The sequence below is a fragment of the Leopardus geoffroyi genome, chromosome C2 (genome assembly GCF_018350155.1).
Source record: "Leopardus geoffroyi isolate Oge1 chromosome C2, O.geoffroyi_Oge1_pat1.0, whole genome shotgun sequence".
In the NCBI taxonomy this organism is placed as follows: domain Eukaryota; kingdom Metazoa; phylum Chordata; class Mammalia; order Carnivora; family Felidae; genus Leopardus; species Leopardus geoffroyi.
Genome location: NC_059333.1, coordinates 93,703,677 through 93,720,993, shown reverse-complemented (window position 1 = coordinate 93,720,993; position 17,317 = coordinate 93,703,677). Strand labels below are relative to the sequence as shown.

At 34.9% G+C, this 17,317-nt stretch overlaps 1 protein-coding gene and 1 pseudogene across 11 annotated transcripts in view; one reads left to right on the top strand and one right to left on the bottom strand.

The window, feature by feature from the left end:
- ECT2 (epithelial cell transforming 2) overlaps nucleotides 1-16,464 on the top strand; it is a 113,320-nt gene extending 96,856 nt beyond the window's left edge. For all 11 annotated transcript variants that reach the window (XM_045502953.1, XM_045502954.1, XM_045502956.1 and 8 more), the window contains 3 exons: nucleotides 11,341-11,448; nucleotides 12,428-12,574; nucleotides 16,057-16,464. In XM_045502953.1, the coding sequence (XP_045358909.1) occupies nucleotides 11,341-11,448; nucleotides 12,428-12,574; nucleotides 16,057-16,146 (345 nt within the window). In that variant the 3' untranslated portion in view covers nucleotides 16,147-16,464. The remainder of the gene's footprint in view (nucleotides 1-11,340; nucleotides 11,449-12,427; nucleotides 12,575-16,056) is intronic.
- On the bottom strand, nucleotides 5,598-6,002 carry LOC123611242 (annotated as a pseudogene).
- Nucleotides 16,465-17,317: the final 853 nt, after the last annotated feature.

Below are 17,317 nucleotides of genomic sequence, written 5' to 3'. Positions count from 1 at the left end.
CAAGTTGCCAATCCAGTTTTCTCAGTCCATCCTCTGAAAATCAAATACTCTTATGAATATATAATTATCTTATACAGATTAAATGCAGCTACATGAGAAAATCAAATTATTGAAGTTAAATGACTCACAGAAATCAGGTAGTCTATAGTATATCTTGGATGAAATCTAGGTCCCTTTACAAATAACTTGATTTCTTCATTATATATGGGAGAGACATGTGATAGACAGGTATAGACCTTTTCATCTTTGGACAAATGACATAGATAGAGAAGAATGTAATGATAAGCAATCCTTTACATTACCCTAGTACTATAACAGATTGCCTTGGACATTTCCTGTTGGAAATAAATGTTTATTTTATCATAGCTAAGTCTGACGTTGAAGGCTGTTGAGGTATAATTATAGTGATTTATAGAATAGGTAGTATTTGATTAAAACCTCTTGCCTAGGTGTTGAACAATTAACAGACATTTTGAATTATTATTTTTTTAAGCAGAAGATTTCAATTTCTCTTTTTCAACAAGTGACATGACAGGGAAAACCAAGGAATAAAATCCTGAAATTGACAAATTTATCCTAATTATTATAGAATGCTTCAATCCAGCATGATTTTTTTTTTTTTTAATTTCCATGCGCTAACAATATGTTGTTATAAAGGATTGTTCCACAAAAAGTTTCACGGAAGGAAATACAGTTAGTGCCTACAACAATGCTGACTAGAAAAATAATGGAGATGGCTTTTGTTATAAAGCTTACAAAAGTGCTCATTGTTAAGAGGGATTTTTTTTTCATAGTTCTAGGTATCCATATAAAAAATGGATCCTTGCAGTATAGTGAGTGCTTATTGTAGAAATTAATCCTACATTTATCACAATGTCAGACTAGATTGCTTATGAAGTCCTTTCCAAATGTATAACCATAATACTTAAATGTAAATAGTTAACGGGAAAATTTCCTTAAAATACAATCTATTGAATTACTAGCCACAAGATGGCTAATAATTCTAGAACTGATGTATAAAACAGCTAATGAAAAAAATTTCATATAAGCTAGCCACAAGATGGCAGCAAACGTTTAGCAATGTCCTGATTAAACAGTAATGGTGAGAGTGGGCATACCTGTCTTGTTCCTGAACATAGAGGAAAAGCTCTCCAGTTTTCTCTGTTGAGGATGGTATTAGTTGTGGGTCTTTCATATATAGCCTTTATAATATGGAGGTATGTTGCATCTATCCCTGCTTTGTTAAGGGTTTTTATCAAGAATGGATGCTGTATTTTGTCAAATGCTTTTTCTGCATCTATTGAAAGGATAATATGGTTCTTATCCTTTCTTTTATTGATGTGGTATATCACGTTGATTGATTTGAGAATACTGAACCAGTCCTGAAGCTCAAGAGTAAATCCCACTTAATTGTGGTGAATAACTCTTTTAACATACTGTTGAATTTGATTTGTTAGTATCTTGTTGAGAATTTTTGTATTCATGTTCACAGGGATATTGGCCTGTAATTCTCCTTTTTTGTTTTGGAATCAAGGTAATGCTGGCCTTGTATAAAGAGTTCGGAAGTTTTCCTTCCATTTCTATTTTTTGGAATAGTTTGAGAAGCCTAGGTATTAACTCTTCTTTAAATGTCTGGGTAGAATTCCCCTGGGAAGCCATTTGGCCCTGGACTTTGGTTTGTTGGGAGATTTTTGATTACTGACTCAATTTCTTTGATGGTTATGGGTCTGTTCAAATTTTCTATCTCTTCCTCTTTCAGTTTTAGTAGTTTGAGGGTTTCTAGGAATTTGTCCATTTCTTCCAGATTGCCCAGTTTGTTGGCATATAATTTTCCACAGTATTCTCTTATAATTGTATTCCTGTGGTGTTAGTTGTGATCACTCCTCTTTCATTCATGATTTTATTTAGTTTGGTCCTTTCTCTTTTCTTTTTGTTAAGTCTGGCTAGGAGTTTATCAGTTTTATTAATTCTTTCAAAGAATCAGCCCTTAGTTTCATTGATCTCTACTAGGTTGTTTCTATATCATTTATTTCTGCTCTAATCTTTATTATTTCCTTTCTCTGCTGGCTTTAGGCCTTCTTTGCTGTTGCTTTTCTAGCTCCGTTAGGTGTAAGGTTAGGTTGTGTATTTGAGACTTTTCTTGTTTCTTGAGGTAGGCCTGTATTGTATATACTTCCCTCATAGGACTGCCTTTGCTACATCCCAAAGGTTTTGGACTGTCATGTTTTCATTTTTATTTGCTTCCATGTACTTTTTTATTTCTTCTTTAATTTCCTGGTTAACCCATTCATTCTTTAGTAGGATGTTCTTTAACCCCTGTATTTGAGGGCTTTCCAAATTTTTCTTGTGGTTGACTTCAAGTTTCATAGCACTGTGATCTGAAAATATGTATAGTATGATCTCAGTCTTTTTGTACTTGTTGAGGGCTGATTTGTGACCCTGTATGTGATCTATTCTAGAGAATGTCCCATGTGTACTCAAAAAGAATATGTATTCCATTGCTTTAGGATGAAATAGCCTAAATGTATCTGTTAAGTCCATTTTGTCCAGTGTGTCATTCCAAGCCAGTGTTTCCTTGTTGATTTTCTGCTTAGATGTTCTGTCCATTGTTGTAACTGGGGTTTTAAAGTCCTATACTATTATTGTATTATTTCCAAAGAATTTCTTTGTTATTAATTGATTTATATATTTAGGTGCTTCCAAGTGGGGGCATAAATATTTACAATCGTTAGGTCTTCTTGATGGATAGACCCCTTAATTATGATGTAATGCCTTTCCTCATCTCTTGTTACAGTCTTTGGTTTAAATTTTAGTTTGATATAAGTATGGCTACTCTGGCTTTCTTTTGACCTCCATTACTATGATACATGGTTCTCCATCCCTTCACTTTGAATCTGCATGTGTCTTTGGGTCTAAAATGAGTCTCTTGTAGGCAGCATATAGATTTTTTTTTAATCCATTCTGATACCATATGTCTTTTAATTGGAGCATTTAGTCCATTAACATTAGGAGTGATTATTGACAGATATGAATTTAGTGCCTTTGTGTTACCATAAAATTGGTGTTTTTTGTGATGTTCTCTGTTCCTTTCTAGTCTTTGTTGCTTTTAGTTCTTTTTTCCCCAAGGAATCCCCTTTGATATTTCCTGCAGGGCTGGTTTAGTGGTCACAAACTCCTTTGTTTTTTTGGGGGGGTGGGGGGGCTCTTTATCTCTGTATTCTGAATAATAGCCTTGCTGTCTGAAGTATTCTTGGCTGCATATTTTTCCCATTTAGGACATTGAATATATCTTGCCACTCCCTCTGGCCTGCCCAGTTTCTGTGACAGATATGCTGCAAACCTGGTCTGTTTTCCCTTGTAGGTTAAGGATGTTTTTTCCATGTATAAACTAAAAAAAAAATAAATTAAAAAAGAATTGCCTTTTCCATATCCCAAGGCCCAGGGTGGGGGGGAAGGCGCAGAAAATAAACAAGAAAAAAAACAAAGGAGGCTATATCCTTTTTCCCCTAGAGCTGAAGCTTTGTAGCACTCTATGATCTGCGGACTTGGTGTGTGGGAGGGGTTTGTGCCAGTCTTCTGGGGGTGAGGCCTGCTGTGCTGACTCTTAGGTGGCTTGCCCTAGTGGTGTAAGCGGCCCTGGCCTCCACTTGGTGGCACTGATTTGCTCACTGAAGTCTGTCAGTCCTGATAGGCCTGGTGAAAATGGAGTTGCCCTACTCTCTCATCCCCAGAGCAGGGAGCTCAAGCCTGCCTCTCTTCATTTAGCCCTCACAGAACAATCTCCTGTCTCGTGTCCCGGTTTCCACCAGATCCCCGCCTTCACCCTGCCTGCCTTTGAGCTGTCCACCTGCCAGGCAGCACAGCATGTCTGTATTTTATCTCAGGTACATAGGTAGGTTTCAGAGCTACCTATTTTGGAGACCCATGCTGATCCTTTGGGGGAGGGTTTCACTGCGCTGTGGCTAGGTCCAGCTTGTTCCAGAAATCAGTTGCACCACTGCTCAGCAGTTTGAAGTTTATGATAAAGCACAGCTGAAAGCTGGTACCAAGGCTTGCTGCCCTCAGTTAGCATTCTTGTTCCAGTGTTAGTGAACAGGTCAGCTCAGTGGCACCTCCTGGGTCTTTTGTTCCCAGAGAGGCCATGCCACCTTTCCCAAATGCACTCCAGGCAGGGGAACTGCTTCTCCCTGTGCTACTCGGAATCCTCAGAGCACGTTGCCCACTCCCAGGTCTCTGACCTCATTTCCTACTGGAACATGGCTAAATTTGCCAGGTGCAACACTGGCGATGGTGCAGACATCCAAAACTTCAGGCTCTATGTTCTACTGTTTATGAAAACTAGGGGTATTCAACCCCTCTCCTTTTCCCAGTCATTGGTTTTGGGGAAGAGTGTTTCTTGTGAAATTCCCTATGTGCACTTTCACTCTTCTTTCTCTTTCTTTTTCTCTTGCTCTTCTCTCTGTGATCAGGCCTCCTCCCCATTGCAGTTCCCGCAGCTCTTCTCTCTCCACCCAGCTCAGCTCTCTACAGCTTCTACCTTTCTTAATGTGGCATTTTTTTTCTCCTCCAGTTGTACATTTTTGCTCTCTGCCCTCAGATTGATTTCTTGGGTGTTCGCAGTGATTTGATGTTTATTTAGCTGTTTTTGAGGGACGAGACAAGACTAGTATCTCCCTACTTCTTGCCATCTTAATCGAAAGCCTCCATTACTACTTTCTAATCTTGAACTTCGCAGATTTGTTTTCAGAACTAGTCTTAGGTACATGTGGATTTGGGGCTCATTATTATGTTGAGTAAATCATGAAATGTTTTTAGAATTATGTTAGTATGTTATTAAAAATTAGTTTTTGGGGGCGCCTGGGTGGCGCAGTCGGTTAAGCGTCCGACTTCAGCCAGGTCACGATCTCGCGGTCCGTGAGTTCGAGCCCCGCGTCAGGCTCTGGGCTGATGGCTCAGAGCCTGGAGCCTGTTTCCGATTCTGTGTCTCCCTCTCTCTCTGCCCCTCCCCCGTTCATGCTCTCTCTCTCTCTGTCCCAAAAATAAATAAACGTTGAAAAAAAAAAAAAATTAGTTTTTGTTATGGTATAATTTTATTTTGGAGATTTAGAAGAATAAGGTTTTTTTGGGGAGGGGTTTCTTACTTTTACTGATAATTATTTTTTTAAAAAATCTGGTATATGGTGATGCAATATTTTATTTATTCTGTTAATAACTAATACTTGAGAACATTTGTAATATTAATGGAAATTAATCTAAGAGAAGTTCAACTTGTTTCTTACATTTCAACATTGGGTATTAGAATCAAAATAATTATGGTCAAAATTAATACATCAAAAACATAATACCTGCTTGGTGTTCGTCTACGTACAATTAACTTTTTTGGCATAAAGTTCTTTGGCTGCAAGAAAGAACATTTGGTTTACTTTACTAATAGGAATATCTTTCTTTTTTTTTTTTTAATGTTTATTTTGAGAATGAGAGAGAGAGTAAGCAGGGGATGAGCAGAGAGAGAGGGAGACAGAGAATCGTAAGTAGGCTCCACACTCTGTCAGCATAGAGCCAATTACAGGGCTTGAACTCACAAACCATGAGATGATGACCTGAGCCAAAACCAAGAGTTGGAAGCTTAACCGACTGAGCCACCTAGGTGCCCCATGGAATATATCTTAATGCTGGGATAGCCTTTTCTTGGTATTTCTTCTGCCCTTGGTTTTTAGCATAGTTATCTGTGATTGTATGAATGGAGTTGAGTGGAAAGATACTTCTCATGTTTATTCCAAGTAAGTGTACATAACCAATTACTATAGGAATAAAGAGGTAGATGGGCAGTGCAACTGCACAATATTTTTGAGGCCAGTAGGTTAGTAAGTCTAAAGAGTTTAGCCAAGATTCGGGAATAAAATCCCATATAATATATAGTATGAAACCAAATTGGGAGCTTAAAAAAGAACAAAGCCACAGATCGCTTTTTCTGGCAATAGCGATGGTGAATTTTCCACCATTTTCCCTGTGGCTTTAACCACTCTCAGTGCCCAGTCCCCTGTGCAAGCGCTGGTCTGCAAGGCTCAGGGGGGCAAGAAAGGAAAAACTGAGGGAAAGGCCAGGTTGCAACAGCACCCCTAGAGTAAAAATTTTTAATATTTGGAAGAGAGAATGGGAACTATTAATAAGAAAAGGAGAGTAATAGGAAAAAAAACTTGGGAACATTGAAAACAAGTTTCCCCTATTTAGAGTTTTTGTCTGTGATTTGCCCTATTTACCTTCCTCTATGGAGAGAGAACTAAAAGAAGTACTTCATCTTTACATCTTAGTAAACAGCTATATTGTCTTCTCAGCCACCAGAACTACATAGATGTTTACCCTTTCAGCCATTCTGAACCCAGAGCCTTCTAGAAATGTGAAAGACCTCATATCTACCCTCATCAAATCAGAAGTAATTGAATATGAAATATGAAGCCATCTGCTCTCTTCAGTTCATATGGGGTTATTATATACTTAATAACAGTTCAGATAGCAACAGGAAAAACCGAGAGTCTCTTTTCTTTGTTAGCAACTGCTTAGGGATTTAAATTTCAGGGGCTTTTATTATTAAAAAAGCATTTCATCAAAATTAAACACACTTGGAGTTGAGTTTCTTTATATATACATTATACATTATGCATCTAAAAATTTTATTGAATGAGTAAATTAAAGTTTACCAGTATTTAGTTTTATATTCATATTATGAGTTTTACTAACTTAAATTGAACAGTAATATTTGCACATAACGAACATTAAATAGAGGAAAGTGTACTGCAGTAAAACATATGCACCTGTCCCACTATTTTCAGCAGTGCCACTTTTGATACTTTCATCCCTCTTTCCAGAAAGACAAGTGTAGACACATGCATTTCTTGTTAAATGTATTTCTAGGTAATTTTCTCTTTGTAATTCTATTCGTAAATGAGATATTTTAGCTAAGTTGTTTTCTAGTTTTATATGCAGGTTAATCTTTGATATGTATGTTAGTTTTGTAACCACTTTTATTAAATTAATTCTCTAACTGTTTCTAATTGTGTCCCACCTAATTCCATTGTATTTTTCAGCATTTAATTTTTAAAAAAATGTCATAGGCTGACCAATTTAGCATGAGCATTGATGAATTACTTTGTGTTTTGAAATCAAAACATCATGAAGGAAAATATATTTGTGTCAAAACATCCTTTTTCTGAATTTGTCTCTGTATCTAGGACATAAAAGGCTTCTATCAAATAGCTTTTAATATACATTTGTTGATTGAATGAAAACCAATTTGAAATGAAACTAAAATTGAAAATGAAATGAGAACAAAATCAAGTTTATAAAACTAAAGTGACGGCTGTGCTTAGTTTATGGTGTAATATGTACAGCAGTGTAGGAAATGTGATCCCTCTACTATAAGATGTAGGAAATCTTAATAATGCAGAGCCTTGCAGGTGTATGTGAATGAGGATGGGGGAGACTCGGGGATAGGCAGAGCTTGAATCACAGTCCCGACTGCTTTGTTTCCCATGGGTGGTCAAGATATTTTACTATTCAGAGTTATTTTGCAAATGATTATCTAGATAATTAACAGGAACCAATTGAAAAGTATTAGAACTTGTAACAGTTTAGTTTAAGTAACCAAATAAAAAATAAATACACACATATCAATGGCAGTAACCTACTAGAAAGTGTGGGAAATGGAGACCCCACTTCCCAGTAAAGCTTGGTGTGTAGATTTAGGAAATTTTAGTATAAATCTAGGAATAGCCTTAAAAGAAATGAATGAAACCTATGTTAAGAAAACGATATACTTTACGGAGAAATCCATTATGTTCTTGAAAGAGAATGCTGGCTGGCATAAAGATGTCAATTCATTATAGTTTGTATAAAATCCTACAGGAAATTTCTGGATTTTGACAGAATGATTCCAAAGATAATTTTTAAAGAAAAAGCAACAACAAGAAAAGTAGAGAACAGGGGTGCCTGGGTGGCTCAGTTGGTTAAGCATCTAACTTCTGCTCAGGTCAAGATCTCACTGTTTGTGAGTTTGAGTCCTGAATTAGTGAGCTCAAGTCCTGCTTTGGGTGAGACCCACCCCTCCCTCCCTCCCTCTCCCCCTCTCCCTCCCCTCTCCCTCTCTCCTCTCTCTCTCTCTCCCCCCTCCCCCCACCCAGGCCCTTGCTCACTTGCGCCCCACCCTCTTCTCTCTCTCTCTCTCTCTCTCAAAAAAAACAAACAGTGCTTCTTTTATGAGATATTACATTATATATATATTTTTTTTTAATTTTTTTTTTTCTTCAACGTTTATTTATTTTTGGGACAGAGAGAGACAGAGCATGAACGGGGGAGGGGCAGAGAGAGAGGGAGACACAGAATCGGAAACAGGCTCCAGGCTCTGAGCCATCAGCCCAGAGCCTGATGCGTGGCTCGAACTCACGGACCGCGAGATCGTGACCTGGCTGAAGTCGGACGCTTAACCGTCTGCGCCACCCAGGCGCCCCTACATTATATTTTTTAAGTTACAATGATGCGAACACAACTGCACTATTAAAGGTGGATCAATGGAAAGGATACGTGTCCCTGAAATAAGAGTTTATTGTATGATAAATGTAGTACTTTAACAATTTAATAAGATTGTTAACCTATGATGATAAGATAGTTGGTTAAATACTTAGGGAAAATTAGATGTATATCCTAACCTTATATCTACATAAGTTTATAGGTAGATTCAAGAGTTGAGAGTGAAACCATCTCAAAAACCTGTAAGAAAATGGAGATGTAGGTGGTGAATGTAGAATCTGGTTATTTGTTTTTTTGATGTTGAGTTTTGGGCATTTGCTATATATTTTGGATACTAATCCCTTCTCAGATATATCAGATATATGATTTACATTTTCTCCCATTTTGTGGGTTGCTGTCTCCTATATTGAATGGTGTCTTCTGCATATTTACCAGTTTTTATGAAATCCAATTTTCTGGCTTTTGTTGTTGTTGTTACCTCTGCCTGTGGTGTTGTGTTCAAGATATTGCTGCTAAATCCAATGCCTTGAAAATTTTGACCTCTGTGTTCCTTGTCTTCAAAGGTTTTGTAGTTTTAGTTCTTATATTTAGATCTTTGATCCATTACAAGTTAATTTTTGTATATGGAGTAAGATAAGGATCTAACTTCATTCTTTGGCTTGTGGATATTTAGTTTTCCCAGCACCATTTATTGAAAAGACTGTTCTTCTCCTGTTGAATAGTCTTGATGCCCTTGTCAAATCATTTGACCATATTATATGAGGGTTCATTTCTGGGCTCTCTAGTTTGTTTCATTCCATTCTATTCTGTTTCTTAGGACAGTGCCATGTTATTTTGATTATAGTAGTAGGTTTTTAAACCAAGAAATTTAAGACTTCAAACTTTGTACTTTCCCCCCCCCAATATTGTTTTGGCTATTTGGGGTCCCTTGTGATTCTGTATGAATTTTGGAGTGAACTTTTTTTTTTGCAAAAATATTGGGATTTTTGTAGGAATTTCATTGAAGCTGTAGATTGCTTTAGGTAGTATTGACATCTTAATATTAAACCTTCCAGTTCATGAACACAGGGTGTTTTTCCACTTATTCATGTCTTTAATTTTTTTCAGCAGCATTTTACAGTTTACAGTATATGTCTTTCATCTCTTTGACTAAGTTTATTCCTAAATATTATATTTTTTTGATGTTGTTATAATATTTATTTCTTAACAAGAAGAAAGTAAAGGCACTTTTTGTTCAAAAATAATGAAATAAAATTAATTCTCATCTAATCAGAAGAGACTTTTATCATTTGTTCATTAATAGTAATTTCTTTGAGTATCCAATGATATGGAAAAAACCAATAACATACAGCGAATTGGAAAATACAAGATATAAAACTGAATAGAATGACTCCAGTTTTGTTAAAATAAAACATAAAACATTTCGTGCATATAGAAAAATATATGTAAGGAGTATGTTTAAATATTAATAGCAAACAGTCACTACATTTGTGGAAAATTTTATTTTTAAAATTTTCTTCCAAATTTTTTATAATGTGATTTTTTTTTTTTTTTTAACTTAGAAAAAAAATTGTGCGTTTAAAAAAAGGCACGGTTACCTGAATGGGGTTAGATAAGCTGTGGACTCATTAGCAAATGGATGAAGTGGAATGAGAGGGTCTAGAGCTGGCAAGGTGGATTTACTTGTTTTAAGAAAGTTTGGCAAAACCAAGCCTGTCTATGTGGGTGTCAGTGGTGAAGAGCCAAAAAGCAAGCATTTATAATTGTAGAATATAATATTTAAGGCTGTTTGTAAAGGAGCTTAACATTTTATTTCAAAGGACTACTATGCATTATCTTGTTTTATGATTCCTGTGGGTTAATTATACTAGATATTTTCTACATTTTGTAGATGAGAACATTTCCAGAAAAACCAATATTCACAGGGTTGTATAAAAGTCTCTCTAGCCACAGAATGACAGTGTTGGAGGATAGTCTTAATAGTGCTAGATTAGCGGGGGAACTTGCCGATGGCCTAGATTTATAAATTTAAAGGGCAAATTGGTATAGAAATATGCAAAACCTTTTTGTCTAACCTGCTTTTTTTGAAAAGCCCAAATCTAATTTGAGCAACTGATATTTTGGGTTACTTGCAGATTAATGTCTCATTTAAGGTTAATTTTGACCAATGGTTCTTACATGAAATCTTTGACTCCTTTTAGAATGTAACATGAGCTATGAGCCCACTCCTCAGAAAAATGTCCTTTGCATTTATGCATACACAGAGATTTGCACATGATTTCAGGGAGGTTGCATACCTCCTGATTTCTATCCATTGCCACTTCTAGGAGCTCTTGATCACAGGTTTAGAACCTCCAATTTAGAATCTACCTAGATGTTAATTGAGGAAGAAAGGAAAACGTAGGAGAAAGTCTATGTTTTAATTTTAGATAGATTATCTCAAGAAAATTGTTTTTGATATTGGTTTTACAGCAGGCTTTATGCTTAGACATTTGTCCACTAAGTTTCTAGCTTGTTGGTTTTAGTGTTGTTAAAAAGATTTTATACTGAGTTCTTTTTCCAGTTGCTTTGGTGTCCATGGTCCTTGCAATGAATTTTTCATTTAGTGAATGCTAATTTTTTACTATCCTTAAATTAGTACATTTCAGAGTAGAAATTATGTGAAGCATATAAAAAAATCTTGAGTAACTTCATTTATATATATATACTTCCATGTGTATATATATGGAAGGTTTGATTTTAGAAACAGTCATGTATTTTTATTTTCTATTTTACTTACTTATTTTAAAATAATAAAAAGTGTTATATTTTCAACAGGAGAATCTTATTTACAGTGCTGATCCAGAATCCTTTGAAGTAAATACTAAAGATATGGACAGTACATTGAGTAGGGCATCTAGAGCAATAAAAAAGACTTCAAAAAAGGTGAGTCATAGTGAGCTTATTATTTAATATGTCTCCAAGATGTATTTTTCAGAGTATATTAAAATTATATTGCCATAGACATCAGTGTAAGGATAGTCTGTACAGCAGAGCTGTTTTCTTGGTTCTAGGAAATGGCCCATAGAGGTAATAAGTTTTATTTCAGCACGTTCTATAGCACTTGTTATCCCTTCCATTGATAGTGATACTTCTGTGACCTGTGCTTCAGTAGAAATGTACTGATGGTGGCTTAGATGCAGATATGTGTGCACTCATCTTAAATATTGTCTCAGATATTTTTCAGCAAAGGGCACATGACAGAGTCAGGAGACCTCGGATCTATTCCTGACCTTACGTATGTTTCAGTCTTCTAATGATGAAGATCACTTCCCTTCTTATCAGAGTTGAGGACTATGTAAGAATGTTGGTAATGGGCTTTTAAAAAGTAGAACTAGCATTTTAATATTTTAAGCAAAATTTGCTGCCATCATCTGCTAAAGTTACAATTTTCTGTTGTTTGCTTTTGAGGGGAGGCTTTCTCCTTTATTTAACTATCTTTGTATCTCCAAGCATTTAATGTGTATGATATATAATAGATAAACATGCTGAATAATGATTCAGTGAGCTCCTTCACTTTTTAATAAATAAATCGAGGTTCATGTGGCCTTGGGTTAGAGATTTCATGAGTAAATTTTAGCAAAATCAGATAAAAACCCAGATTTCTCCTCTTTGCAGACCCTGTTTTCCCTCCTACCTTTTTTCTCCCATTGACTGTGGTCCTTTATGAATGCAGAATGGAATAGTCTACAGTGTACTACCGCAACTTTTCACTGTTTTGTCCAAAGAGATTCTAATTCTGCCGTATAATCTTTGTAGAAAATCTTCATGTGTATTTGGCTTTGTTTGTGTTCTTACCAGTTATATTAGATTTATTAGGCTTAATTTGTTAGGCTTAATTAATTGTAACTTGGTTTAACTGTAGGTTACAAGAGCGTTCTCTTTCTCCAAAACTCCAAAAAGAGCTCTGCGAAGAGCCCTTATGACATCCCAAAGCTCAGTGGAGGGAAGAAGTCCTTCCAGCAATGACAAGCATGTAATGAGTCGTCTGTCTAGCACATCATCATTAGCAGTAAGTGACTTTGATCTAATGGGCTAAATGACTTACTCACATTTATGGAGTTGGTATGGAGTTTGTTAACTTTTTGAAGATGGAAATGTTAATACCTCCATTTTTTTTTAATCTCTAAACTTCTAACTTGTTTATTGGGTAAAGGTAACTGAGAAAAACTTCACTTAATGAACTAGAGACATAGAGTGTAGTTTGATATGAAATTTTATTGGGATTGAGATACATTAAAAAATCTCTCAGAAAAGAAACCTATTTTAATGAGTCCCATCACTTTAACTCATGTAAATAATGATGGTTCTGTTTATTTAGATTGGCTCCAATAAGATAGCAGAGATTGAGGGGTTTTTTTTAAAAACCTAGTTCTGTGACGAGTAGAATATAAACTCTGAAGCTGAAGGATGATATGGATTCTAAATTCATGTGTATATTTTTAAATGTTTCCTGAATAATTCAAATTTCTAGTGGTGTTAGATGTATTTGATATTTAATATTGGGGACATTTCTAACATTCTAAGTATGTGAGTGATGTATTTGTTCTTTGTAAAATTATTATTGATCTAACCTACTAAGGTTAACAAAAGCAAGTAACACTTCTTTTTTTTTTTAAGTTTTTTTTTTTTTTATGTTTATTTTATTTTTGAGAGAGAGAGAGAGAGAGAGAGAGTACCCGAGCGTAAGCAGGGGAGGGGAAGAGACAGAGAGCGAGACATAAAATCTGAAGCAGGCTCCAGGCTCTGAGCTGTCAGCACAGAGCCCGACCCGGGGCTCAAACTCACAAACCTGTGAGATCATGACCTGAGCTGAAGTTGGCGCTCAACCAACTGAGCCACCCAGGCGCCCCAAGTGACTGTCACTTCTTAGTTGTGTGTCGTTCAGCAAGTTTCTTGTTCTCTTATCTTCATTTTTGCAGCTGAGAAAAAAAGAGGTTAATAGTACTTAACCATATAGTGCTATTATAAGGATTAAATACACACACATACACACACATATATGTATGATGTGATTTTATATGAGAGGCAATTTGAATAGTGGTTAAGAGCATGAACTCTGGAACTCACATGTTCAAATCCTGGCTCAGCTATTTGCTAGCTGTAGGACTTTTGGCAAGTTATTTAAGATCTCTGTTTCAATTTCACTATTAGTAATATGAATTTAAAGTAGTAGCTGCAAGGATTATATGTTAATATATGAGAAGTGCTTTGAACAGTACCTGGCACATCATGAATGGTCTAGAGTTTTATGAGTGGTCACCTCTTATATAAAATTTATAGATAAGGTGCATAATATTCAATAATTCTTATTTTTTTTATTTTTTATTTATTTTTAAAAAAAAATTTTTTTTTTTCAACGTTTATTTATTTTTGGGACAGAGAGAGACAGAGCATGAACGGGGGAGGGGCAGAGAGAGAGGGAGACACAGAATCAGAAACAGGCTCCAGGCTCTGAGCCATCAGCCCAGAGCCCGACGCGGGGCTCGAACTCACAGACTGCGAGATCGTGACCTGGCTGAAGTCGGACGCTTAACCGACTGCGCCACCCAGGCGCCCCTATTCTTATTTTTTTTAAAGCCAATTAAGCCTTGGTTAATACATCAAAGACTTACAGTTGAATCTATGAGTATGTTTATAAAAATTTTGGATGAAGGTTAGCCTTCCAATGGGAGCGAAGTTGTGCCTGATAATATAAATTTGTGCAAAGAAATTTGATAAATGAAAATGAATTAAAATGGACAAAATACAGTTAGGCCAAAGCACTATCCCTTGTTTACTTCCTGCATCTATAGTAACTATTATAAACATTTCTCTTCAAATGAATATAATTGGACTTTACGGAAAATTTTTAGAAAATTATTTATAGTTTTGTCACTCCTATGTAGATAATATAAGAAGTACCTAAAATATCTTTAAGACATTCATGTCCTCTTCTCAATTGCTTATTTCTGTTCTAACAGATTGCCCATTTTGTTTCCACAAGCAATACAGTTGGATTTACTAAGTATGCTTATGTACAGTGCTCAAACTCTACTGGTGGGCGCTCTCAAAACTCCTGGTTTTGATCTATACGTCATTCTACCTCACAAGCTAGCTTTTCAGAGATACTAGATGGAACTGTTGATTTTTCAAATTTGCAAAAAAGTCCTATCCAAGTCATCTTTGACATTTGTGAAGAATTAGGAGATATGCCAGCCAGTAATGGAAACAAGCCTCGTGAAGTTTAATGTGAGCTTATTAGCTATTTGAAGTGTGTATTTGTGAAAAAAGAAAGTATTCGTTCTTCATTGAATCTTTATTAAGTGGGTGGGGACTTTTGAATTCACAACTTTATACCTTCTTTGAATTCACAACAGTTTAGGCTTAATAGAGTTTGTGCTATGTGTTATGTGTATTGACACATAAAGATATTTTTTGCTAGGTAATTTACTCTTAAGTCCAGAAAAAAGTCAATCCCATTAGAAATTTTCCTGTTTATGAAAATGATCGTTTTAAAGAATAGTAATAATTGTGATCTAAAATGGATTTTTATTCCAAATCTGATTCTTAATCTTAGATTTATGGCACTTACATAAAATTTTGCTTTTTAATATGGCAGATCATAAATGTTTCACCTAAAAATAAAGTAAGCTTTTATACTATCTACTTAAATCATCTTTGTTATCACTTGAATGGCAGTACTTTACCAACCCAGCTCTTTAAGCACTACATTTTACTACCTTGTTGATGAGAACTTACAGCCAGCTACCTGTGGACTCTTAGTATGGTTAGCCATTCATGTATGTTAAAATAAAGTAGTAGCTTTCTTTAGAACTCATTTTGATTTATACCCACTCTTAGATTTTGGCTGTTCTTGTGCATGTTTTTTTGTTATTGTTGAAAATTCTGAGGATATTTAACTTTGACCTCTGAAACCATAAGTTTAGATAGCTTAGTAACTTAATCTCTATTATAAGAAGTGCTGCTATTTTGCTTTTTATATGGAGCAAACTTACACACACACACACACACACACACACGCACACACACGTATGTATGGGTTGCGCACATGATACAGACTCTCTAGGAGTGTATGACCTTTAATCATAGAGAATTATTTCTCATGAAGTAATTTCACTCCTCTGAATTTTGCTTTACGATTAAGAAACTACTAGGGTTTGTTTTTTTACCTCAAAAACTTACTAATTTATAAACTTTTAAAATAACCTGAAGTTATTTTAGTACCTTCCTAGTAAGCCAGTATCTATTCCATTTGAGTTAATATGTAGTTAACTAGTCCATTTTTTTTTTCAGAATGCTAAAATAGTTTTATGTTTTCTCCCTATCCCCCTCCCCTAATTTAAATTCTTTTATTTATTTGAAGAGTTTAGAATTTTCAGATGTTTTTTAATTAATTGTATTAATTTTAAAATGATATGCATGATCCTAAACTTTGTTATAATTTTTTAAAAGAAAACTTTTAAGTATAAAATATTTGTCTTGTTTTTACAGGGTATCCCATCACCCTCCCTTGTCAGCCTGCCTTCCTTCTTTGAAAGGAGAAGTCATACTTTAAGTCGATCTACAACTCATTTGATATGAAGCTTAAAAAATCTTAATTTAGAGCAACTTATAAACACTTCATACTTAAAAACTGACTTAAATGGTACTTGTCATTAGCACTTGGGGAAAGCTGGAAAGAATGTAGGTAACACTAAACTATGCCATTTGATTTGCTTCTTTAAAGTGTAAGGTTAACCTCTTACATTTTTTTAGGTAATTCATGTAAAAAATTATATTGATTTTGATGTAATTTTTCTCTTCCCTCGAGTCCTTCATTCAAAGACCAATAATTTAAGTTATTCACGATATTAATAGCTTTGCAGCTTGATAACAGTAAATAAATTTTATTGGTGGATGTGAAATACCGCTGTGAATCTCTTTGTATATAGTGTCAATGAATGAATTTTTGGAAATACCTATTTGTGTATCTCAATTTGTGAAGAAATTAAGTGATATCACAGTACTTACTAGATAAAAAAAACCACAGATTCCTGATTAATAGTGGGGACTTGTTTCACATGTGCTATTTGAAGTAGTTGTTTAACTGCTTCTGTTGCAGTTTATTTTATTGTCAAGTGTTTTCGAGATCTAGAGTGGATTTTTAAAGATTTGCTCTTATTAATAAGCATAATGGTTAAAGGAGATTGTTTCAAAATACTTTTGCAAATTGAGATAAGGACAGAAAGATTAAAGAATAATGTATATTTTGTCAAACATGATATTAGGGTATACTTAGAACTTTTTCAGAGACCATATATTTTCGGTGATTTTAGCCACTAGCAAATCTTCACTTAGTTTGATAGTGTGTGAAATTTTATTGTGAAGGATAAGACCATGGGAGAAGTTGTGGGATAGAGTGTTTATACTTTTTATGAAATAATTCTAAAGTTGGCACCAGTTTTACTAATTTGCTGTAAAATACATAGATATGTGTATGGTCTACCTTTTATTTTGGTCCTATAATTAAATGTAAAATCAAAATACATTTATTTGCTGTTGTAAAATAGTTTTCAAACCCTGATGTTAATTTTCACAATAGTTTTTGTGTTTTTTTTATAGTCAGTGATAACAAAATAATCAAGTTCCTATGAATAAATGCACTTTTAGTTCCTATCTGTAGGGAGTACTGCAAACATTTAATTATCATTTAACAATTGCAATCATCTCCTTTATTAGTATAACTGACTATATAGATTTTTTTCTGTGCCAC